This window comes from Aquila chrysaetos, chromosome 15, assembly GCF_900496995.4.
Source record: "Aquila chrysaetos chrysaetos chromosome 15, bAquChr1.4, whole genome shotgun sequence".
Lineage (NCBI taxonomy): Eukaryota > Metazoa > Chordata > Aves > Accipitriformes > Accipitridae > Aquila > Aquila chrysaetos.
Window position 1 is genome coordinate 23,941,612 of NC_044018.1, and position 27,385 is coordinate 23,968,996.

The 27,385-nt window shown below is 37.4% G+C and overlaps 1 protein-coding gene across 1 annotated transcript in view; it reads right to left on the reverse strand.

The window, feature by feature from the left end:
* Positions 1 to 27,385, reverse strand: part of CSMD1 (CUB and Sushi multiple domains 1) — a 1,239,551-nt gene that overhangs the window by 101,002 nt on the left and 1,111,164 nt on the right. Inside the window, exons 47-49 of the mRNA XM_030037616.2 lie at positions 18,648 to 18,836; positions 14,350 to 14,496; positions 2,724 to 2,912 (exon numbers count right to left, since the gene is read on the reverse strand). Coding sequence (XP_029893476.1) covers positions 2,724 to 2,912; positions 14,350 to 14,496; positions 18,648 to 18,836 — 525 coding nt within the window. The remainder of the gene's footprint in view (positions 1 to 2,723; positions 2,913 to 14,349; positions 14,497 to 18,647; positions 18,837 to 27,385) is intronic.

A 27,385-nucleotide genomic window follows, 5' to 3' on the forward strand; every position in this document is an offset into this window, starting at 1 on the left:
AATATGGCTTAAAATTAAAGAAAAAATGTATTCGTGAACATGCTACATTGCTAAAATTTCAGTTATTTCTTGCACATAGTGATAAAATCACACGGATTTGTGACACAGATTTCAGACGCAGTGTCTGAAGTCTACTTAATTTTTGTTTGGAATTTATTACCTTCTGGGACTCTTTGTCCCCTGGTTATCCATGATCAAGTCCTGGGACCTCATGTCAAGTCCTGCACATATCTGCACATTTTTCCTCCCACTTTCTGTGAATTACTCCATTCTGCCCTTAAAACTGGGGACTTTTTTCTTAAATCATTCAAAGAACTGTTCTCTCTATTATTCAGAACTCTTCACACACCTCATTATGTTTAGATATAGTTTTCAAAGTTAGAATAGCAAATTGGCAAGCCTTTCTCTGCCATTGGTATTAAAATGTGAACATAAAATTTAAAAACTAGAAATGTAAAAGAAAACTACTTAAAATTAGACTATTCTAAAAAAAAGAAAGAAGCTAAGAAAAAAGCATCACACTAGTTTTTTAAGAGTTCTGAAGTGCTGGAACATCATATTTTCATCATACAGACCTCTGCTATTTGGTCGAACAATAGTGGTAGTAGTAGTGGCAGGTTAATATCATCTGGATGGATAAGCAGTAGAAAGATAAGGGGTAAATTTGCATGTAATTCCTGAGAGCTGAGGAATCATGAGATCTTAAATTCTGAAGAAAAGTATGATATAGGGGCTCCTAAAGTTTATGGCCCCAACTCCTCCAGCCAAACAAGCACACACAGAATATTGTCTCTATCCTCACACACTCAAAGTACCTGAGCTTCAGAGGAAGATGCCAAAATTTCAGTGCCTTTTGAAAAAAGACATCTACTGGCTAGTCAGCAGAAGAGCTCCCAAAGTTTCACCGACAGTATTGACTAGAGTAACTACAACAGAATTTAGGCAGATGGGGCTTGACTTGTTTCCATCTCCCATTGTCTAGAGGTACTCAAGACATTCTTAGACCTTCAAGACATCCTCCAAGTCTAGTGGATATAACATAGAAGCTTGTGCCTTTCTGGACTGGTAGACGGAGGACAGGTAAAATACTTCAGGGCACCGCCAATGACACTAGGTTTCTATGTTTAAGCAAATTAATCAAAACTTTAGCTCACATACAGATGCTTAAATTTAGTCTTAATCTTGAACAGAATTGCATCCTCCACTTCCCCCATCTTCTGGCCAAGCTGCAGGCCTAGTCATCATTCCATGTTGTTTAGTGCAAAGTGTCTCTGTGCTTTCAGTGCCTATGCCAGCGCCAGAAACTGCACCTAAAATGCATTTCAAGTAAGTCCAAAAGCAGCACTTGTCCCTAAACTTACCTCATGCCCAGCTCACACACAGACTCTCCCATGATTTGGTGACCTTCAGGAAGGTCAAACAGCAGCATATGCCATAATACATTATGGCATATGGGATCAGAAGACATCCTGGAGTCTGGAAGCACAGATACACAGATCCTGCTTGTGGCACACTGGCAGCCTGAGCTTCTCCCTGGACTGGCAGGGGTGTAGCCACGTGGCCCATCTAGGCATGAAAATGCTTATCCTGAAGAAATATTTAGCTACCAAATCACTCTGTATAAAAGATATGAACTGTACTCCTTGAAGTTATTCAAGTGTAGCCAAATCTCTGCAGCTTTTTACTTTTCTTGCAAATAACACACCCTCAACAGAAGAGTAATCATCATGCCAAATCTCAGTTGGCCTTTTTGTTTGTTTTTTTTTTTAAGGCACAAAATAGAACTTCCATCTTATGTTGTTTTTAGAAATTCCTGATTCATCCTTGATGGAACCTCAGGCAAAATACTTTTATTGAAGAAGACATGAAGCACTGCTGTTAATGTCTTACAAAGTTAGGAACAGTTAAGCACAGGCTTTAATCACAGAAGTTCCAATAAGTCTTAAATACGAATGCTACTACATTTCTTCCTATAAACAAAGCAGACTAGAAGCAGACACAAATGAAAACATGTAGAATAGACCATATATGATATGGATAGAATTTGCAGTCTTTCTCCTCTCCCCCATATTCCTGACCTTATCTGACATACAACTCCTTAGTCCCCACTGTTTACTGAATAATGTGTGAAAAAGCATTTTTAACTAAAACCAACCGTGTTTAACTGCTTTGTACTACTTTATGTTACTCCTATTCTCTGCAGTTTGTGAGTGGCTTTTCATACAGGGAAATTTATAAACATTTGACGAATGGTAACTACTCTTAACAGATGTCTGGAACAAGCTAAAGCAGACCCTGGCTAACTCCAGGATATACAAAAAAAAAAAGCAGAAGTTACAAATTACGTCTTCAAAGCAGTGCTTATAAAGTGATTTTCTAAAATAATCAAATTAATGCCTGAAAACTACTGAATTTCTATAAAATGTTCCGTAATACAACAACAATATGAGCTGTGAACTGTTTAGAGGTATGTATTTTACTAAATAAAAGAGAACTGAAAAAAATATTTTTCATTTGGTCTGTATTTGACTCCATTAATCTACTTCTTAATACTTCAGCTCTGCACACATTAAGTACACAAGTCAATACATATTTGGATAAACTCATGATGTCAATGTGTCTCTCGGCATACGGCAGTATTGACAATGCTGTATCTTTGTTCCATAAAATATTCTTTGCAATGAAATTATAGAAGCACATTCAACAAGAAAACATTCTCTTACCGTGGCAGATTGGCACAGGAGAATCCCACTGGTACATGCCATTTTGGTGACGCCTGCATGTCGCATTATTGTGACCAATCATTCTATACCCAGGTTTGCAGTAATAGCGAACTTTACTTCCAGCGGGACCACCTGTTTTATTTACAATTCCACCGTTTCTCAAGATAGGGTTTAAGCTGCAATAGGGAGCTAAATGCCAAAAAAGGGACATTATTAAAAAACATATAAAACACACTTAATTTACAAAGTTCACATTATTTATGACATGTACAAACTTTGAATACCATTAAAATCAGTACAGAATCCTTTACATTACTTTTGGAATCCTCAGTGAAGATTCAGATTTCTTCTGCAGGAATGTCATGAAGTTCAAAAACACAGTTTATAATCACAAACCAGTTTATGAAATTGTACATGAAGAAACTGCAATCAGGAAACATAGATTGTTCAGTAAGTTCACTCACACTTAGTAAACAGTCTACTTCAAATTTGATAAATTTGTAAATATAAAACTGCTCTTTGAGCTATACAATATACAAAACTAATTAGGAACAGTTTTATTAAAAAAATCCAGTGCACATAGGCATCTAAGTAAAAAAATTACACATTTTGCCAAATACGTTAAAAATTTGCATGAAAAAGTACTATAGACTGATTCATCAGATGCACTTTTTTCAGATTAAAATTCATGTCATTTTTTACATACATGTTCCCGCAAAGGTAGTACATGACAACTGTATTAATTTTTTAGCAAAAGAATGTAATTTAAGTGAGTGCAGCTTCTTAAATGTTGAATTTACACTATATCTGAAGTAAGATGGAATGCACTTGTTTAAATCTAAGTTTTGATATGAAAGTAAACCTTGCTAAACCTTAGTCACTACTACTACAAATACCGCCCACAGAGAAGTTTTTCTGACCAGTATGGTCCTCAAGAACTTGTGACATATAGATGAAATGTTTAGACGTGATGAGGAAGTAAAAAAAGTACAAAATTTATAATTGTGTCAAAAAATGAGTAATAAAGTCCAGGTTTTTTTAAAACAAGGTTGCAATACCTGTACATAAGGATGGACTATGATTACCCAAATTGGATCCAGGTCAAGCAAAAGTACAGGATAGTTTGACACACATGTGGAGTTTAACACAAATCTGTTTGTTGCATGCAAACATTTATCACTGGATAAAAGCTATATGAAAAAATTACCTTGACTCCATATTGATGTACAAGTCACTGCATATTTGCAGCAGTGCACCATGTCAAGCTTACAGAGATTACAGAAGAATCATGGCAGGACCATGGCTTTTAGAAAATAAACCTGGCTGAACATCCACCACTGAAATAAGCCTACGAACATTCTTCACAGGGAAGACAGTGTTGAACTCCACTGATAACTAAACATCAGTACCAAGGACACTGAGACTGTAACTGCTGCTACAATAGTAACTCTCTACACCGTACTGAAATGTGTCTTAGGCATACTATGATGTTCATATCATTTTCTATAGACAATTATCCAGTAGAAGTTGTGGTTTTATTTCAGAAGTGCATAATTACTGAATTTGTTTTATATCTATAAATATTTTTCATATTATTTGTTTCTTGCACACATCCTTGATTTCCTTCTTTCAGCTTTCAATATCTAGCGCTCTATTTATTTTTACTTTGTACGTATATTTCAAGACCCTAAGATGCACCTATGATATCAGTTACCACCTAAAGATGGATGTTTCTGTTCACCGACTATGGAGAGACTATGGAGTTGATTAGACTCCTAACTGAGATGCTTCCTTTAATTGTCTAGATTTAGATGCAGTGTATCAAAGTCAATATTTCTAAGAAATGCCACCCAACAAAAGGAGTAAAACTAGGTCCTACATTAAAGATGCTGAAAAATGTTGCCATCTGTTGAGATTCTACTACGAATTATGGTTCTCAATTAAGCAATATTATTTCTACTTGAAATGTCATTTTTATATATTCTTTCACTTGGGGGATTATTTGAAAAAACTAAATCAAAAAGGAAAAAAACAAAAAACAGGATGAAAATCAATAAACTAGGATGGTCCAGTAAAACAGTTGACTGGGGTCATGTTCTGTATCTCTTATAAGCAGAGTGACATTCAGTTACACACCTAAGTAAATGAAATAAACTACTAAATACTCTTTAAATTTAAAAGGGGATTTGACATCTAAAGAAGCACAATAAACATGGCTTTAATTTTCTTTTCAACCTATTGAAGAAAAAATTATATTGTTATTGCAAGACAAGCTGGTTAAGACCAAAAGTCCGGTGGTTAAGACCACTGAAGTCATCTTCAGTAGCCTCTTAAGCACTAATTAATTTTAAATATCCTAGGAGACCTTAAGAATAGCAGGTGAGTCCTAAGCATAATATGCCATTCAGACAAAACTCCAGATTGATCTCCTCAGTACTGCAATTCTAAACAGAAAATATTTGCCATATGATGTGTAACCCTGTAGCCCAGTAATGCAGTATTGCCTTTGCTAGTAACAGGTCAAAGACTTTGTACTGAGTTTGCAAGTTCTCAAGACCAAGGTTTTTCAGGTTTGTGTTGTCTCAACCTTTTCTGACCTGCGTGCAGCTTTGTTTTTACTTTTTTTAGCATTAACAGATTTTTTTCTTCTGGTGGGTCGGTATGCCTAATTTGTTTTACTTCTGAATTATGTTTGTAATTTTCTATTATCTTTTTATGGTGCAATCATAGCTCTATATAGGTACTTGTAACAAGTAATTATTCTGTGTAGAATAAGATATTTAGGACTCCACCATGGTGATGTGTAGACAAACACAGGCCTGGTGTAACAGCAGAGGCCTTGAGATGTGAGGACACAGGATACAATGTAGAGGAGTACAGGCATGGTACGATAAGAGGGTGACAAGCTGTGCGCCACCTAAAGCTACACACAACTCACCAGTGGTCAGTTAAAAAAAATTATAACTCAGAGCTTGGCAAAAATGGTTTTCAGGCTTAGGTCAAAGAGCAAAGAAATAGTAACTACATGTAAAATGGACTATATATAGTGAAATCATGTGTAACTTGAACTTGACCAACAGCAGAGTGTAAAAATGTGTTAGGATCATTTTTGTTCACTAAGTGGATCCTAGAGTGAGGAAGAAATCATCAACATTACACTATTCCCATTGAAGGACTCTAGCTGCTGATGAGCTACAGTAACTTCCCCAACATACAAACACCAAACTGAAGCCATCGATCTTGGGTTTCCAAGGAGCAATGGAAGCATGACCGTAGCACCAGGGAAAAGGTTAGATAATGGGAAGTGTGTGTATAACAATTCTAACCATACTGTTTTTCTGTATAGTAGCTTTCATTTATTCTTTCTTCTTCTTTCTTTCATATAACCATTTAGTCTAGACTAGTAATTCTTTTATTAACTGCTAACATTTCAGTTATACTAACACTAAATTCTTGGCTAGACATATAAAGCATAGGTTTTTTACCCATAACAAGATTTTGAGTGCAACAGGTTGTACTTTGCGTTCTGATTACGACGGAACTTCCTGCCATTTTTTTAGCTGTGGTTAATTTCAACAATATATAGCATATATGAACCTCCAAAGAGATCAGCTTTAAAATGGCATGAAATATGGGACAATCAGGATGCCAAATTACACAGAATGATGTCAAAATACTGAAAATTTCATGGGAGGCCACAGGGGAAATCTATCAGTCATAATTGTTGCTTATGTTGTAACAATTAACAATGTCCAGAACCCGAAGGCATAGCTTAAGCTCTCCAGTGACCTAAGTGGTGTTCAGAAAAAAATCTAGTAAAAAAAATCTTTTGAACTAAGAAGAAGAAATTGATATAAGAAAACAACAGGAACACAGAACAGCAATAATTCTCAGAATTTACTTCAACATCACTTTGGCAAATACACTTAATTCCTAATGGCTATTGTTGCAAATTTCTTATAGAAATCCATAGCCTCCTTCCCCAGCTACCTTGATGACTCCTGCATATCTGCTGCTCTCAACCATCACTTCAACCTACTGTCACTACTGCTTACTTTTCCTGCCACCCCAAGGGTCTCACTGAGTGAATGGCAGCAGCTCCATGGGGCTGGAGGAAATAGGGAAGAGGAGATGTGGGAACTGAGATGTCTTGGTAAAGCTCTGTGGTCATTTGACATTGTGAAAGATAACAGCAGAGGTTCAAGTGTGAAAATAAAGCCATGAGCTGTGCTATAACTACAGAAAAGAGAGAAAGAATATTTGACACCAAGGAACTGGGTTTAAGAGCCCAAGGGAAGAACAGTTGTGACAGATTATGCACTGAGACAAGAAATAGGGAGGGAAGGATTTGGGGCTAAGAGCCAGTGATGGAAACAAGAGAAAGAGAAGGACCTGGTTAGCTATTAGAAGTGGCATCAAAAGGATGGATGTATCAGAGACTGAGATTATGTTCAGAATAAAATGTGGTGCAAGGAAAACATATATATGATTCAGGGAAAGAAACTGGAAAGAAAAATACAGAAAATCAACTGGAATTGCCTAGTGGAAGACAGAGAAAGAGAAGATCATGGACTGCAGCAAGGAAGAAGGAGGATAATGAATTAGGGGAGACACTGTAAAGAGGAAGCAAGGGAAATCGAGATGGGAAGCTCGAAGGGAGAGAAAGATTGACAAGAGCTGGATAAAGAACTATCTTATATTGTCTACCAGAGAACCACTAAAAGTAGACTGTGATTTGTAGGGAGGGGTGAATCAAGGATGGACATCAGACAGAAAGGTTGGGGAGCACAGCTAGACTGGCTTGGCAGAGGTATTTTGACCAGGATGAGTGTGAGGTTTGGGACAAACCAGGTATGGTAAATGGGACTGCATGAAGTGAGGTGAATTCCTTGAAGTACAATTAATAGCTCAGCAGAGGGCAGTACAGAAAGGATCCCACATACCAGAAAGGGGCTGTACCCACAGATTACCAAACTTTACAATTCCATGACTGTTAACAGTATCTCTAATACCCATAATAACGTGCATTTGGTGATACGAATCATATATGTTTGGATAACTTATGTTTAAAACATAGATCAGAGCCACCTCCTACTCCTACAGAAATGTTGATTAATGACATTTTAAAGTAGTGGCAGCAGGCAGTTAGTATGTCAGAAGCCAGCAACGACACAGGCAAGCAGTGCCTGCAGTTCTTATCCATGTAAAAGCCCTACCAAGTCTCCCAGTATTTTGTGCTGCAAAGGCAGTGAAATATGAATAGTCTGATACTCAGACAATTTATTATGTCTAAGCTATACATAGCATGAAAAGAAGGAAAGCATTTGAAGCAAATTATCTAGAATTCTGAAGATGGATTTTTATTTTACAACTCTGAAAAATCTTGTTGAAGACATTAACACTTGTTGAGACAGTGAAGGAATATTGGTAATACTCCATAAATTCCCTTCTTAAGCTACAGTTTGGTAATTTTTAATCTGTTCTTTAAACAGAACTCCCGTCAGAGTCCAGGATTAAGCAAACACAGTATCTTCTAGGATCAGGAACTGACATTTTAACTGAAGAACCACACACAACGCAATAAACAAAAAATGTCTGAAGATCTGGAGTGTAAGCAAATGCTTAAAGAATGTCAGACCAAAAACTACAGCCACTGCCAGCAGACTGAAAATTCTGGGTTTAAGCAGGAATCTCTACTGAGTGCTTATAAAAAATTGCAGCCTTGTACCAAGGACAACTGGAATAAAAATGCCATTTTTCTCCCAGCCGGTTTCTGAGAGGGGATCTGTCCTGGAACTTCATGAGGCTTAGCAGATATAGGTGCAACGACACAGGAGTGCTCTCATCTAGGAATGACAATGTTTTACCACAAAATGTGATAAACTTCTATGAAGCTGTTCCAGTGACCTGAAGTAGCTTTACATTTACAGATTTAATTTACTTTTCCAAATGACAAAGCATCCACATTCTTTCAAGGCCTCTTAAACATGAGTGGTTTTTGCAAGGCAACATACTGAATATTTTCAGCTCACTTATAATCACAATGTCCATTTGTCACTTGCAACTGAAGACCAACAGGGTAATAACTGCCTAGCTAAATCACATATCACTAGTCAACTGATGTGTGGACAGCAGCACAGATAAACAATGATTTTGCATTTGCACAACCATACTTTTCCTTTCACAACGCATATTCTCTTCAGAGCTGGAACATTTAAACATTTATGATGAGATTTTTTTTTTTTTCTGTTTGAGGCACTCTGTCTAAGGGAAGTTCAATTAAGTAACTCCCAATTCCAAATTAATGTTCTTTGAAACTGGATGTCCAAACCTCCCAGATGATTTTGTAAATCTCAGTCTCACAGTGAATAATAGGACATTTTCTCTAAGAATTTATTTTAGCAAAGGAATTAATTTCCTAGCAGTATCTTTGCTCAATAGTCCAAAAACTTATATGAAGAAGATACTTATAACTATTCACTGAAACAGTCCTAAGTTTAAAATTATAAATAAACAAAAAAACTTCCTTCAAATCCCATGTTGCCTTCATTTCACTTACATGCTAGATTTTTTGTTGACAGATAAAAAGTCACAGCTTAGATCACTGCTTCCTTCTAACTTTCCCTTTTGGATACTTACTTGTTTTCATCATCATATTACCAGGGGATCTTACGTCCTTTGTGCTGCTATTCTTTAAATATCCAATAAGGCAGAGGTTTATTATCATTCTCACTTTAGACATTCTCACTTTATAGATAAGAAATCAGACACTGGCTTAAGTAATTAGGTACGGTCACACAAGAAAACTAACCATATCTCTTCTGATTACTAAAACATTTCCTTAATTAATGGACCATCTATTCCATATGTTATTTTTCACTTTATAACGTATGGAATCAAAAAAAAGAACAATACTCAACCAGACAACAAAAAAGGTCTGGCTGTCATTCTTTTTCTTTTGCAGTTTACCTTTAAATTTAACAAGTACACAGTATGAAAACAGCAAGGTAAATTTGCAAAGACCTATTCCCTCTTTAGTGATGTAACTGTGAATGTCTGCATCTTCAAAAATGAAATATCTGACTAAATAACATGCAATTTATAGTACAGATGTTCTTACTGATGGTTCAACATTTATGAATGATCCTGTTTATATTTCTCTTGATTCAAACTACAGTATAACCCTCTGTTCTGTGACTTTCCTGCTGTATTTACAACAGCAAATCACCACCTAAAAGTTTAGGAACCACAGAATAAACAATTATAAAGAGTCTGATGAAATTCTTCATACAATTGCCTTGTCACTTCTAACCAGCTACTGGAAAATGTAAAGACAAAACCAAAGCCATCAATAGCCTTTTCTTTTGAATGGAAATAGAGAAGAAATAGGAACAGTTGTTTCACAGGTACAAAGCTTAAAAATAAGATGAAATGAATGGTGAAGAATTAAGCTTCTTGCAATAACAGATGAGGTTAAAAGAGCAGAATAAAGGTGTGGTGGGTTGACCTTGGCTGGACGTCAGGTGCCCAGCAAGTTGCTCTATCACTCCCCTCCTCAGCCTGAGAGAAAATATAACAAAAGGCTTGTGGGTCGAGATAAGGACAGGGAGAGATCACTCACCAATTACCATCACGGGCAAAACAGACTGAACTTGGGGAAGTTTATTTTAATTTATTACCAATCAAATCAGAGTAGGGTAATGAGAAATAAAAACTAAACCTTAAAACACCTTCCCCTCCCTCCTTTGTGCCTCAACCCCACTCCCAGTTTTCTCTCCCTCCTCCCCCCGGCGGCGCAGGGGGACGGGGAATGGGGGTTGGGGTCAGTTCCTCACACCTTGTCTCTGCCGCTCCTTCCTCCTCAGGGGAGGACTCCTCACTCGTCCCCTGCTCCACCGTGGGATCCCTCCCATGGGAGACAGTTCTTCATGAACTTCTCCAACATGAGTCCTTTCTGTGGGCTGCAGTTCTTCACGAACTGCTCCAGCATGGGTCCCTTCCACGGGCTGCAGTCCTTCAGGAACAGACTGCTCCAGCACAGGCTTTCCCATGGTGTCCTGGCCATCTTGGGGGGCATCCCCCTGCTCCGGCGTGGTGTCCTCCCCAGGCTGCAGGTGGAGATCTGCTCCCCCGTGGACCTCCCTGGGCTGCAGGGGGACAGCCTGCCTCACCAGGGTCTTCCCCAGGGGCTGCAGGGGAATCTCTGCTCCGGCGCCTGGAGCACCTCCTCCCCTCCTTCTGCACTGACCTGGGGGGCTGCAGGGTTGGTTCTCTCACGTATTCTCACTCCCCTCTGCCGACTGCAGTTGCTGTTGTGCAGCAGGTTTTTTTCCCCCCTTCTTAAATCTGTTCTCCCAGGGGCACAACCACTGTCACTAATGGGGTCGGCCTTGGCCAGAGGCAGGTCCACCTTGGAGCCGGCTGGTATTGGCTATACCAGACACAAGGGAAGCCTCTAGCAGCTTCTCACAGAAGCCAGCCCTGCAGCCCCCCTGCTACCAAAACCTTGCCAGGCAAACCCAATACATAAGGTAAAATAGAGATCGATGGTGGGGGTTTTAATATATATATATATATATATATATATATATAGACACAGTTCTATTGGCAGGCAATTACAAATTGGCTAAGTAACCACTTGCCTTATTTAGTCTTGAATGACTAACCAAAAGTCAAACAAAAGCCTGTAAATGTTACAGAGGCAATGTCAACTTGCAAAGTAGCAAGCTAAGAGTATCCCTCTGCTTCCCAAATCACCATGCATCCAGCAGATGTGCCAAGTACTGTAGTGCACTTTCATTCCTTCCACCACTACTTAAAAAAAAATAACCCACCTCTTCTTTGTTATGCTTTTATTCTACCTTGCTTGGGTAGGAATGTGCATGCAGGGTTATAAATTATTGAGGGAGAACAATGCCAAGAAGCACATTCTGCAGGTGTCTTTCAAAGCATTTTAAAACTTTCATCTCTTACAGAGTGAGTTTCCTAGCCTGGGCTCAGCAAGTTCCACTTTCTGTACTAACAGATCTTCCCCATCTGTAATAAACTGCACAGTTTTGGTGGAACCCAGCTGCACCGGTTCAAGCACTACAAAACAACAAGCAAGCATTAAAAAAAAAAAAGAGTATTTCAGCACACAATACCTTTTCCTTATATTTTTGGCATCCATTTTAGTGATTTTACCATACTACATCCCTTAAAAGAAAAAAGGGTTTACTTCCTTAGAGCTGCAAAAATTTTAACCGATGCTTCCCCTCCTAGTTTCACTATGCTATACAGATACTCACTAGATTAAGAAAGAGATCATTCAATACCTAGGTGTTATTACAGTTAGGAAATTTATTATTTGGATTTAAATCATGCCAGTGCCTCTATAATATGTCAAAGCCCTTAAAAGAATACCCCTCTGCCGTAATGCTATAGGTCTTTTCTAAGATTTAGCAAAAAGCCTTAAATGACAAGATAGAAAACATACAAGTAACATTAGACAAATAGCTTGCACAAGTAAAGTTGCATGCTAAAGAAAATATTAAGCCTTCTTCTGAAAGCTTCTAGCACATTTTAAAAGTGAAGAAAATTTGTATCTACAAATGAAATCTAGTTGTGACAAAAGTACAATTTGCAAAATTTTGTGCACAGGCATAGCTGGGGAAGAAGGGGAGGGCTGTGGGAGGGTAGTAATTCATTTCAATAGGTTCTTCATTATGAGGAAGCCTGCTGGCTCAGTCACAGCTGCCACAGTATCAATAGCCTTTCTGGGATCTTGTATTTTTCCTACTTTCACGATGTTGCTTCCCTCATTAAGATTCAAATCCAATTGTTTATGCTGCCGCTCACTGTTACTCTTCTTTCATGCTGATTATTTCCATTGAATCTCATATAAAATGTATAGAAGTTTAGAGAAAAATGCAGGCAGTGACTGTTAGTGAAGCAGAAAAAGCAAAACAGTTGTTTTTTTCCTAAAACATAGCCATAAGGACTGCGTATCTCTCTCCAGTCCCCCAATGTTATCATTAGTTGTGGCTAGTGCCATAATAATCGATGAATTGAGCCCAGCAATTAGACAGACCACTTCTTCACTACTGAAAAACATGTTTTGCATACACACAAAGGTGTCAAATAATTTCCCATTCCTCAAAAATCAGTCTCCTTAATAATTTGATACTTACAAAATAAATCCTTCACATGAAGTCTATTCTTGTAACCCTGATATTCCTGCCTCACTTTAAATTCATGACAGAAGGCCCACTCCCTTCACTGCCACACATCTGAGGGTTATGTGACAGATTCTCTTCGTTCCTTCTTCCACACTCTCAATCCATCTGTTAGGTCCTGCAATTGCCTTTTCCCTGTGAAAAACTAAATGAATCTCCGATACGCTTGAAAACAACTTCCTTTTCCCCTGTCCCTCAGCTTCAGTTTGTCTGTAGTAATATTCCAAATGCTGCATGCAAGGTGGAGATAATGCTTTTACTAACTGGCTTTTTTCCTGATTGCTCATAGTTCTGCTTATAGTTCTTAAGTCCCCAAAACAATGATCATTATTACACTCTGAGCTCAGCCCTGATCTTCGGTTTCAGTAACAAGAGAAACTTTCCAAAGGTTAGATGGCCAGTGCACGGACGGTACAGCAAAGGAGTAGGCTCTGTGAAAGTCATCTCCCTAGATGGCATTTAGCTTGACTAAATGGGAGATACCTGGTGCATGATAAAACATTCTTCTAAAACATTCTTAGTATTCCTTTCTCTACTTAATTTATATTGAAAATTAATAGCCACCAAAATTAACACACACAACCTTTACATTGTTAATCAAGTCCAAACACAGAAAAAGCAAATGTTAACAACAGGCAGTAATTATCACCTCTCTCTCTCTCTCTCTCACTATTTACATCACGTAAAAGATCCCTAAGCCAAGTCTTTCAAGAGCAATGTGTCTGCAGAGGTATGTGTGAAAACATCTTAAACAGGCTGTAAACCGAATAAGGGTCAATATGTCTACACATAGAGTATAATCCAGTATTGCAATACTGGTAACTGATTTTTTTTCTTAATAAGGGACAATTTTTAACACTATTTAGATAGACCATTTACATATTTTCATGTCACCACAACACTAGATTCACATGCAGCCTGTTGAAGAAGTGAGGGATTTTTTTCACCCCGGTTTTCCATTTATTTGTACATGAAGAAAAGCATAGTAATAAGAGTTGTGAACTGCAACTCAAGGAAACTGTAAACCTAATAATTGTGCACTGAATTGCAGGTGGAGTACCATATACCATTTCAGGATCAAAAATTCTCACTCTTGAGTCCTTTAGTGTAAATCTAAGGGCTATCCCTCCCACTACATTTCAAAGGCCTTGCTCCTGGTCTGGTAAGACAAGATAGCACGTTGCAGACAGAAGTATTCACTGGAGAAGTATTAATCTGGAAATCTTTGGCAAACTGGGAAACAATGGAGAGTGCTTACCTTGAACTTGCAATAGAGTGATTACACATCCTCAAAATGTACATTATAATCAATTCTCTTTAGAGAAACAGACACTGTATTACAAGTTCTAGTTTGATGCTAAATAGTATATGTAACCATGAAGTATAATTTAATGGAAATCATTAACGGTTACCTGAGTAAAGGATCTTGAATCCTTTCTTGCTGGTTGCATGATCAGTTGACCAGCGAAGATATAGCTGATTCATTTTGCTTGTAAAGTTCAGTTGTCTGGTATGATTTCCACTTAGAGCAACCAGTAAAGGGCTTTGCCCAGAAGAACCTTCAGAGATGAACAAAGAAACCATTGACGTTTTAAAGTACTACCAGTTTAAGTAATCCTTTCCATATTTTAACTCAGCTGTGAATGTGAATATACAAGGAAAGAATAGGAAATAACCTGGCACATCGTTGCCAATGAAATAATTAACAGATCTCTATTTAAACTATCCATCCAGTTTTAGGTTTTCACTAGAGGGCATAATAAAAAAATCTTGGTACAAACAAACTGAAATATAAAATGAGTGGTTTTTCCATAAACACTGAAAAAATAGTGGATTTTTTAAAAAATAATTTCTATTTGGTGCAATTACTTTGAATGAGATTAGGTTTCTGCTCCTTGTCCTTTTCTATCTATTATTTATTTAAGTTCTTTTCACTACTCGTGAGTGGTAGCAATTCTATACATTCTTTGACATTGTACAGCTTGTATAATTTTAAACACCACCATACTACATAGTGAAAATATTAGCTAAAAAATGTTCTGTCCCATGTAAGATCACCAGAGTTTCACTGTGGAATACACATATGTACAAGTAGTATGAATTTACAATACATAACTTCATTAGGACTCAGTTCTGTTAAAAGATAGTGTGCTTATTATAGTATCATTTTAATGTAAAAAAATACACACTTATGGTAAATACAGGATGCTGAAAAAATGTGTCCTGGCACTAGACCACAATATCTTCAGCACAATAAAACCCTAGAAGCACAAATAATGATTGGAGGGCTAACTATATAATAAAACAACATGTATGCAAGAGAAAAAAAAAAATTGTATGTCAAACCAATCTCCAACTGAAAGCTTTCTCAAACATGAAATGGCATCTTCTTCCATATGAAGGTTATGATTTCTCCAGCTGAACTGCTCCCTTTCATATGCTCACTACGCCTTTGCCTCTATGTTTTTCAAGTTTAGGAAAGCCATGTTCAACCAACATTATCTTGGCCACAGCAGCTATTTCAAATAAAGAGGCTGCTTCTTTCATTTTTGCTGAGTTTGAGCAGCTGCAGCCTGATCAGCTCTTCTTATGTTGCATGAAAACACAAAAATAAAACTGAAACAAATGGCACCTAAAAATTGAATACAATTGTTGTCAGCCTTCTCTCCCTCCAGTCCAATAAGAATATTTTCTGATTGGGACACTTAAGGTACAAAAGGGAGGCTATAGAAACCACAACAAACCATAAAGATTAAGACAACCTCCCATTTCTTAGGAATTGCAGTTCAGTCACCATAATGACAACACTACAACTACGTGAGTATTACTAAATAAGTTCTAAATAATAAATACATATACAAAATAAGAACAAATTAGCATAGCTTTAGACACAGCATGCCCTCATCAAAATGCTTTACGGCTTGTTTGTTTTTCATATTAGAGAGTTAGTGTTTGATGATTACAGTGTAGGATAAATGATGAGGACTGCTGAGGTCAATTCCTATTTTTGCTTGAAAAAGTGATTTAGAACACGGCAATTCATTTCATTTCTCGTGCTTCACCCTGGGTCTTGTAAAATCCGTTTAATACACTACTTGTTACAGTTTAGAATATATATTTTCTTTCCAAATTCTCAAATAAAGGAGCTAAAAGAGTACAATTACAAATAAAGATCTACTACACATGAAGAGGTGAGAATCTTCCCTTATTAGTGATCATGAAATTAGTTTGCAGCACCACATGCCACACTGCATTTTTTGGCCATTGGGCGATCAGAGGAATGACTCAATGTATTTTAGTTTGCTTCATTTTTCCTGAAGTTGAGTTTCAGTTTCCGTACCTTACCTAGCAGGCAGCTCTTCAGATGACGTTCATGGAAGTCAACAGCATGGCTTAGGTGTTCTTGAGTCTGATATTTTTATTACTATTTCAGAGTTTGTCTATATAAGGAAATAAATACTCAACTTCTGTGTGCTGATCTGTCATATGATGCTTTCCTGAATATTAGGTAAAAGTTGACATTTCTGTCTATTTTCAATGACAGAATTTTGTTGATTTATTTCAGGGAGAAAAAAGAAATAATTGAAGAATATTTGCTGTGTTAAATGAACACTGTTCAGTGTGAGCAGACTTAATACAGTGTTTTCAAGTTCAAAAGCCTTTAATAATTATATTCATGGTACATATATGGCTTCTCTGGTTTAGAATACACATGGGGATTTCCTAACGGTATGACTAAGTGGGAATGACTGGATGCCTATACTGATCATCGTCCAGCTGCTGAAGTACCACAATTTACAATGTAGTCAGTTAGGTGTAGTCACTATTTTGGTTTGCACTCTGAAGCTGCCTTATAAAGTAATCAGAGACCTGTGCCTTAGCAAATACTATTTCTCTAAAAGTTGTCTTGCCAATCTTTATATAGTTTCTGCGTAAAGTTTGGTGACGTACCTCTACCTGCTGTAGATAGATCAGTGCAGTTCTACTAACCTAATAAAGGTATGCTGTTTTGGACCATACAGGATATGACATATATTTATTGCAAAATGCAGCAATAGAGGGAAATACCTAAGCTAGCTCTGAACAAGCTAGTTTGAGTTATATCCACCACTGGAAACAGTAGAGCCACATCAGCGTTGCCTTCTGCCCCAACAAACTCATCGTGATGAGATGTAGAACTAATTAGCCTAGCAAAGCACATTGCTAATGTGGCCACAGGGACACAAGCAAGTATCTCTGCAAGGCACTGCAATGTGCCATATTTAAATATCAACTTGTTGACAGCTAGCTCAGGAATCTCTACATGGCACTGTATTGAGAGGCTATAAATATGCCATTATCTTTCTCATTTAAGTTTGCTGGTAGGTGGTAGAAAAAATTACTTCAGTAGAGCTGCACTAGAGATGAATTTCTAAGAACATGATTTCATGTCATGAAATGACAATGCTTAAAAATGTAGTAACTACGATAATTCTTCTCCCAGATCTATTATTGATAATCTGGTTCCATTAAATTTAAATGCATAAGAAAGAAAACAAAAATATTCATTGGGAACATGAAGCAGTTTCAACAGAATTTTTCAACAGAAAACAAAAAGTGATCAGACCACTAGAAAAGTGCCAGGCATGCTACATATTGTCTTGATGTTAAATACAAAATAGAGCAGAGGAAAAGACAGTCTTAATAGATTTTTTTCAGACTAGTTTCTCCACTAACCTGACACGGACCAACACACACATTATAAAGAAAAAAATTTGCTAATGAACTGCCATTTTTAAAAGAATGAAAAATATTGTGGGTTTTTTCAAAATGCTGTTATCAAAAAGTGAAAAAAAATAATTTTAGACATTAAAAACCTACTACTTAAGAAAAATACTTAGAGCAAGATACCTCAAGAGATATGACCTTTTAATATTTTTCATGTTATGAAACTCCCATAGTGAGTATTAATCAGTTCTATCATAGTTATCATATATTCTTGGTTAATGAGGGAAGATATGATAATGGTCTCCAAATGAATAAAAATATATTAAAGAACAATCAGGGACTAGTTATTCTCATCAATCAATGAGAACAGAACAAGTTATAATAAGCTCAGAATTCAGATGAAAATAAGAATAGCCTGTTAATTAAATAAGGCCCTTTGAGAGGTGCTGCTATGAGTAACACTCTAGAAACTGAGTTTTTGTCATTTCTCTACTCTTTGCCCTAAAACAGATGGTCAAATACTTTAACAGGGGTATATTCAAACAATGTGCAGCACTGGTTCTGCAATGCCATGGAGAAAGTAGACTAGGTATTTGGACTCAAATAATTTTATTAAATTGGACAAATGGAATTATGACCCCAAAATATTTCCTCACCAGAAATGATCCATTACAAACCAGCATGTTAACTTCTCCTTTCAGACACCTCCATACATTTCCCAGGAAACAGAAAGTGGTGTGACTTTCATAAGGATGCTGCAGCTGCTACTGCTCCTCCTCTAACAACATCTAAGAAAATTTAAAATCTTCTTTGTCTTGAATACATCTATAAAAACTTTAATTGGCTAACAGATTTAGATTTAAGGCAAAAGGAATAGAAATACTGGACTATTGTTTAAGTTTCAGATGTATCACTGCATTATGAAACCAACAACTGGAAATCAAGCCCCACTTGACCTGATTTTTGTTCTTTTATGGTTAGATAGAATTTACACCTCTCTTACCATCGAATACCTCCAGCTCATCAAATTGCTTTTCACTTTGAAACATTTCTACAAAGATGGAGATGTTATATCCTGGCTCAACCTTTATAGTCCAAGAACAGGTCTGAGAATTGGGATAGGTGCCTGGGTAACCTGGACTGAGGATCACTCCTGATGATTCTGTACGGATTTCATTTGCTGGACATTGTGCTAGAAAGGACACAACAAGAAAACAACAAGAGTAGCAATGAAATAAAGCATTTCCTTTCCCTGAAAAAAACAGTATTATCTTTCAGAGATATGTAAGCTTGAGGTTCAGTTTCCAAATGAAAACATGTTAAAATCATATTCTAGATGGAAGGAACAATAAAGTTCCCTTTAGCACAAACAGAAACAGGACCACCTACCTTTATAAACCTTGTGTTTATGAAACAGGATACTACTTACAGTAAAACATTCATCCAGAAATGTGTCACAGCCCAAAGGGTTTACAGTTAAGGGATTCACATATGCTGGTGTGATCATTCACCCAGGTGAGGTAAAAGGCCTGGTAAAATTTTTATTTGGAAACCTGGTAGCTGTCTTCTATCTGAGGTCTAAAAAACCCTACCCACCTTTAAGAATGAAGTCTGTTACATAAACATGACAACATATTGGAACTTCTAGGCACACCAGATCATCTGAAAGTATACATGTTTTGTGCACACAAAGGGTTTATTTTGCATACAGAACACTCCAAGTCATCTACGTAAGACCTTCTCAGCAACCACTTCCCCTATTATTTAAACTCTGAACTCATAACAAACAATTTCACCTGGTATTCATAGGCGTTTATGATGTTTGCATATGGCAAAGATATACTATATTAAAATGCTGTGAATTTTATATCCTAAATACTGGTTTTAATTAAGAAATTCTTTTGTTGTTCACTGGTTTTCTTTAACATTTTGCCTCTCATGCAGGACTGATTTTTTCATGTCTTCGCTGTTGAAGTCTGATACATTTTGTACACAGTTTCATAATATATGTGCATTTTAACAATTTTTTTTGTGTCAGATTCACAAATATAACTTGACAGAAATGCATTCCTGGAAACTGTCTAGCACAGTACCCAAGTACTTGCATAAATTAAAGGGTATAGGAAAATTTAAAAATGTAACAACAGAGGGAAAACGATCGGGGGTGGGGAGGGGAATGTTACAGGGGAAAAAAACACACGTAACTATCAGAAACAAACATAAAAAACTGGACCATTTCCCTTTGGCCTTTTACAAACTCGTAGGTGAAATTTAGGTTCAGTTGTAGCCAAGAAGAATTTTGCTGTAAACTTTTGGAAACCAGTATCAGGACTTTATCTTTAATTGTCCTCTCAGAGAAATTAAGCATACTGGTAGAGAAGGAAATTATATTTTATAAAAGATGTCCAGTCTTTACCTTTTGTTCCATACACAAATCTGAACCCTCCACCAGAAGCAACAATGCAAACAAAATATGAATTTTATCAATTAATTCACATATAAATGAACCATCACTTTCCTACATAGTGCATAGACCTTTACCTTTGAGAAGCTGGCTTATTCCTGTCCTTTCTCTAAGCTGGATAGAGTTTTCCAGACTTGTGTGAGGAAGGTAAGAGAAAGTGTACATGCCCGAGTGTGACAATACAACGTTCCATTCGTTGTCCCAGATTCTTTAGAATATTTTAAATAATGATACATTAAGTGAGAAAGATATTAGTTTCAAACTTAACTTACAAACTCATTTTCTGAGGACTAACAATTTCTTAATGGCACCAAAGTTTAGAAAAAAGAAACCAAAAATCAGAACAGTTCTTTTCTGACTGTTCCAAGACTTCCCTAGATCTGACTTACAGGTTGAGCCTTCAGCACAAAATTTGGGGTGATTTTGCTTCAACTGTGATTTTTTCTATACTATAGCATAAATTATAAATCACTTCTCTAAAAACCACTCTGATTATTTAGGTATATAAGAAGGGGGAAAGCATGAAAAAGTAAAAACTACTTATTACTCATTTTTGTCATAACCTTTTCTTCTTCAGTCTGCTCTAATAGACTGGAGAATAGGTAGCATTATCATGCCAGCAAATGCAGGAAGAAATATTAGATTTTTGAAACCCTCTCTTCCTCTCCTCCCCCTCATCTTGTTTAGCTAAAAAATTTCTTCAGTCAGAGAGAAAAATGTCAGCCTGTGAAAAGGAGGGATGTAATATGCAAGTGAAAATATACCATCAAGCAGGAAGAACAAGGTGTGGGCTGGGGAAAAAATGGCAAGCAAATAATTTTTTCTTGGCATGTGTCCCTTTCTGCTATCACTTGACAGCACTGGCTATAGCAGAGATATCTCTAAGAGGTAAAGCCATTTTTCACAGAAGACATCCTAAGAGAAGGAAAGTCTATGGGTAATGTTATATAAAGTAGTAAGAATCCTTTTGACAATTTTAATTCAGGAATTGTCTCTTGAGATAGAAACACCTGAAGCCAAATTACACCCAGAAATTTCACACAAGCTTCTGTGTAAGAATATAGCATTGCATGTATTTAATGACAGTAGCTTCTCTTTCTCATTATCTTAAAATGAAACACTGTTACTTTGACTTCCTATATACTTCAGAATAAGAGAAGAATAACGTGAGAAAATACAGTCAACAAGTGCTCTGCCTCATGAATCTGCAGAAAGTACTAGTAAACCGGTAAATTATCATAGAACAACATTGGGCAGAAACATATTGTCAGATAAATAACAGTAACTATTTTCCCTTAGTTAAATACCCGAGACTTACTCCCGAGCAGAAGTTTGGCTAGCTATGTGGCATTTCCAGTCAGACATGCAGTAAAAGTGCTCATCAGTGATGAAGAGTAGCTGACATGACACAGTTCCACTACCTCCTTTACCCTGTAGTATCATTTGCTTAAGCTACAAGACTATTTTTAAGAAAAGAAGATGGCTTTTACTGATCCAGTATCAGCTTCATCAGAATGTTTGTTATAATGTTGAAGTCTACTAAAGCAACTTGTGGATTAACAGCTGGTTTTCAAAGTTGTAAATTACAAGTATCCTGGAGAAATCAGTAATGCTGTCAGACTTTTCACAGCAAAATACAGTGATTCTTTTCAACACTGAAAAACTACCACTTCTCTGGATAAACTATGCTTTAAGAAATGGTCACAATCAACTCAACGTGACTAAAAAGTAATTGCAAAGCACAGGACATTTGGAAGGAATATATGGGACTGCAGCAAATGCCTCTGGAATGTTTTTTTAGTAAACATGCCATATCTAAAAACTAACAGCAGATATGGTAAGGATACAACTGCCTTTTGTTGCCTGCTTTTCCTCAGCATCTTAGGGAGTTACGGAAATGACCGTTGGTCAAATTACTCATGAAAGAAATTATTGACTGGTCATTCAGATTTGGGGCCTGCAAATAAACTCTGGATGTTACACAGATACAGTCCAGACAAAACTAAAGCCAGGTGATCTCATAAAATGGAAAGTGTGATGGTACATTCTTCAGAAAAGTTTACAGTTCGGTTCATCTAAAAGGTTTTTATCACAGCCCTTTACATGGGTGCTCTTTCAGCAAAGTTCCCACAGGTATCATTTCCAAAGCGGTGCACTATAAGTATCTTCTTAAGAACAAGCTGCATGAACTTGTGTTTACTGACTGCAGCATATGAAGGTTTTGGAATCTGGGTTGGAGGATTTTCAAGTAAAAATAAGATTAAAAATTACAGTTCGAAAAACCTGAGATCAGTTTACAGTGATCCACAGAACACTGTCATAAAGTGTTGAAATATTCTTCACTATCTCAGGAAACTCACTGCAAGTATATGAAAGAAATGGAGCCAGGGAAGGAAATGCAGTGAGAAAACAGGAAAGTCACCAATGCAGAGAAGTGAAAATTGCTAGTTTCCTTTGGGAAAAAGAAATCTTATAGAATAGGAAGACAGACAATCACTCAAGAAAGCACAGCCACCTTGACTGTGAGCATCTCAGAAGCCTCTGAAAATGCTCCAGATGAGAATTAGCCACTGTAAGAATGGTCTGCAAAAAGAAAAAGAGACAGGACTAAGAAATTGCAGGGAGAAGAAAAAAAGATAAAAAACCCACAGAAATTATTTTTTTCTGCCGTTTTCTTTCACCTGCTTTGTTCTTAAATCATCTATTTTTTCTTGTAAAGGACATGAGAGACAAAAAGAGAAGCAGAAAAAAAGGCAAGGAAATAGCTTGTTTGCTAGGCTTGAAAAAATAACAACAAAAAAATCATTTTTTCAAAAGCAGGTAAAAGTTATCAATAACAGAGAAAGACTGCTGCTAGCTTTCTCATTCCTTGCAGCTGATTCTTAAGAAGGGACCTGAAACTAATTTATTTACCACAGGGGAAAATGTGCCTTTTGCAGATACTTCCTCATGCCCTTCTCTCGTAATTGAGGAAAAGTATGATGTTGCTTTGTAATTAAGAACATTTCTTTGGTGGGTGAATATTAAAAATCAACAGCTTAAAGGTCAGAGAATTTCCTTGAACAAATCATCACATGTACACAACATAAGAAACAGATCAATGCAGGACTGCTGTAGGAGTTCTTTCCTCCATATATTCTATTGTATTCACTTAGTGGACTTCAAAACTTTACTAACAGAACAATTTCCAAAAGGAACAAGTACTGTTTATGTGAAAAAAATGCACTTCTTCACTACAAATCAGTGGAAATAGTAACGCAAAGGGTGAAAGAGGAAATGGAATATTCTTTTGTGGTACTGAGACAAAAATAGTATGTTGTGAGGCCTCCCCCAGCATATTCTTAGGGCAGAAAATTCAAGTAAAAATGAAACTCTTATGTCTTTCTAAGCTGTAAATAGCTCCATAGGTCTCCTGTGCCAGAGCAGAAGTGGCCAAATCTCCTCACACAGCAAGCTATAGCTCTAACTCTGCCTATGGCCAAGATTCACTTCCTATGCCTAAGAGTCATTGGACAAGAGGTCCCTTCCAACCTCAACCATTCACAGGAGACATACCACAGGGACTTAAAAGAGGAACGGTTCTGGAGTAGTTCAGGGACATGGGAAGGCAGACAGCGTATTGCTCCTTTGCAGTTTGGGAGGCTGGCTGCACCGCGGGGTTACGTGGCAAATTGGCAGTGTTCATCTTGGCAGCCTTTGCGGGCTCTCTTTCTCCACCATAATGAAATACCCACCAACTTCCCCCCAGTATAGCTTAGCTGCAGATTGCATGACTTAATCTCTAGGATGGAAGCTAGACTTGAACATTTTACAAGACATAAAATTGAGATATTGAGACAGTGAGACTGCTTCACCTTGCTCTATAAAACAAAAGGCACATCCATTTTCCAATACCACTAATAACTAGTATTTATCACTTCAACAAAAATAAACTCCACAGTGCTATTTTCTTGGTATCACACACACAACAGGTGAAAAGAAAAATCTGCAATTTGGACCCTTTTGTTCTATACTGTCAGCACCAACCTTTAGCATGGTATTTCAAAACAGAATACTCCTAAATACAAAGTCACACAAATCGATTCAGTTGAGGCATACATATTCCACTGTTAATAGTGTTTCTTTTATCTGTCAATCAATTAACACATTAACATTATATTCTTCAGTATTATATTTGATACCTTCTGAACTCTCTTCTGTCACCTAAGTTACAGGGTGATTCAACTCCCTAGACATTTAGAAGCTTAGGAATTGATGTGAAGTTTACCAATCAAGAAAATCTGAGCTGCAAAACACAGAATTAGATACTTGAGTCCTGGAACATATCTAATTATCATTTATTTATAACTATATCCCATGAATTTTAAAAGAAGCTATTGTAAAATGGTTTGGAATGATAAGAGGAATAAATATTTTAAAAAAACTGTTTTAGGCATATTGGAGGACAAAAGCAATCTATTTTACATTCATTTTTAGTCATATTGTTGCGCATGTAAATTCCAAGTACTGTTATTTGTTAGTTTGCATAAATCCATACATACAGGCAATGCTTACAGAAAACCAACAGGAAATAACAAAGATCTTTACATTAGACAGCCACATGTAATTGAGTGCAGTGCGGCAGTGGCATGAGAAAGGTAATTCTGCAGGACAGCATAACATTCTCATCATATCCTAGTTTGGAGAAATAGATTACCTAACCTGGCTTTTGAAGAAATCTGATTTGGTTGTTTTGGGGAACGCCTGACTAAGCTTCTTGACTTAACTCTAATACTACTTCTGATGCTTCCATCTTTGATTTTGCTTTTTATTCATAAATATCACCACACTAGGAGAATATTATCACACCACCTCTCTAATTAAAGTGGTTTGAGCAGCCAGATTAGAGATCTCTACCTTACACCGAATGCCAATTAGCTGTTTTACTAGTAAGTCAACTTTTGTGACCAATACAGGAATATTTCTTGCAGTTGCAATGCTCATCATGCTTTAATTTGCATCTCTACGTTTCCCTAACAGCAATTAAAAAAGGAAAGAAATTTGTAACAAGAGGATATAAGGATAGGATGAGAGCAGAGGCTCCAAGTGTATAAATACAAATCACAAATGGTCAACTACTGGTAAACATAAATTCATGCACAATGAGAGGATGTTCTGTAGGGTGCCTAGGGCTCTGCACGTTAGACAATACCTGGCAAGTTACCATGGTGCCAAGCATTTATGAAAAAGTCTGTCCTCAGGCAGACCAGGGAGAAAGGCAAAGGGAGCTGTAAGAAAAGTACAGTGTGGTGCGATTACAGCTGCTCTGGAGGTCGTTCATTCAGAATGATGTAGAAGTGATCACTGAGACTGATTTTTCTTGCCTGTCACATATGTCATCAGACTTGTATATAGTATCCTAGAACCTGGCCTTCTATTATATAAATATATTTTTCGCCTACTACAACACAGTGGCACAGCGCAGGAGAAAGGAAAGCTTTCTAGCATCTTTAAAAAATGTGAAGTTGATCCAAATAAGGACAATATAAACAATTATAAACTACATGTAAAACGCAGAAATAAAAGAAGGCAGTCCAAAAATTTGTTTGAAATACAATATGCAAATTACATGGCAAGTACCAATTTTTTTCAAGTCTATCAGAATCAGACAGCATTGTATAAATGCAGTTCTATACTATGTCACCTCAAAAGAAATAGAGTAGAATTGGAAAAGGTATTGAGAAGGATGACAAGAATGATTAAAGGTATGAAATATCTTCTGGTTTATACAATATGCCATAAATATGGTGAATAGAGAACAACTTGTTACTGTTTCTTTCTCCATAAGAACTAGAGGACGTGAAGTGAAAACAGCAGGTGCTAAATTCAAAGCAGACAAACATCTTCACATAAGAAATAAATTATGCAACTTCTTGCACAAAACTTTGCGGATTTAAAGCATTTACATGGGTTCAAAATGAGACTGAATAAATCCACTGAAGAAATAGCCCTACAGGATTCAAAGTACAAAGAAAATTGTGAGCTTAAGAGTGGCTTAGCTACAGTTGGGTGGAGGCCTTAATTAACTGCATGCTTGCAATGATCTTACGTGCTCCACCAGAAAATCATTACTGGCCAGTTGCCAGCGATGGAACACTGGGTATATGGTCTGGTATATTGGATTTCTGGTCTGATTCAGAAATACTTATTTCTCCCTTTCAGACACTTAGGTCTTCAGGGTGCAACATGAGTACTTTCCTATATTTATCTAAGAGTAAACACCATAAAGATGGTAATTAAACCCACAACTTTTAAATGATCTACCAATATTTCATATGATCTAGAAGAAATATTCATAAATATCAGCTAGGGTGTTATCATAAAATAGGAATTCAGTTCCACATTTATCCCCATAGTAATAATTCATGTAGACAGATAGAGGTATTGGAATAAAAACAAGTAATTCTATTTTGCAGAAAGGAAGATAAGATTTATTTAAAGATACAAATTGTCTGAAGAAGGCTGCATACCAAGTTACCTAAAGACACTCCTCTCTTTCTTATATCTGTCCAAAATAACTGTGCCAGAATCTTCACTCTAATGCATCCACTTCCATTGTATCCTGTCTCTGAATCACTCCAATGGCTTTTTTTTTGTTATCAGATTATTTCTACTGAAGCTTCCCCCATGTCTGACAGAGCCAATGCCAGTAGGCTCCAAGATGGACCCACCGCTGGCCAAAGCCAAGCCCATCAGCGATGGTGATAGTGCCTCTGGGAGAACAGATTGAAGAAGGGGGAAAAAACTGCTCAACGGCAGCTGCAGATGGAGAGAGGAGTGAGAACATGTGAGAGGAGCAGCCCTGCAGACCCCCAGGTCAGTGCAGAAGGAGGAGGAGGTGCTCCAGGCGCCGGAGCAGAGATTCCCCTGCAGCCCGTGGGGAAGACCATGGTGAGGCAGGCTGTCCCCCTGCAGCCCAGGGAGGTCCACGGGGGAGCAGATCTCCACCTGCAGCCCGGGGAGGACCCCACGCCGGAGCAGGGGGATGCCCGAAGGAGGCTGGGACCCCGTGGGAAGCCCACGCTGGAGCAGGCTCCTGGCAGGACCTGTGGCCCCGTGAAGAGAGGAGCCCACGCTGGAGCAGGTTTGCTGGCAGGACTTGTGACCTTGTGGGGGACCCACGCTGGAGCAGGCTGTGCTTGAAGGACTGCAGCCCGTGGAAGGGACCCATGCTGGAGCAGTTCGTGAAGAACTGCAGCCCATGGGAAGGACCCACGTTGGAGAAGTTCATGAAGGAC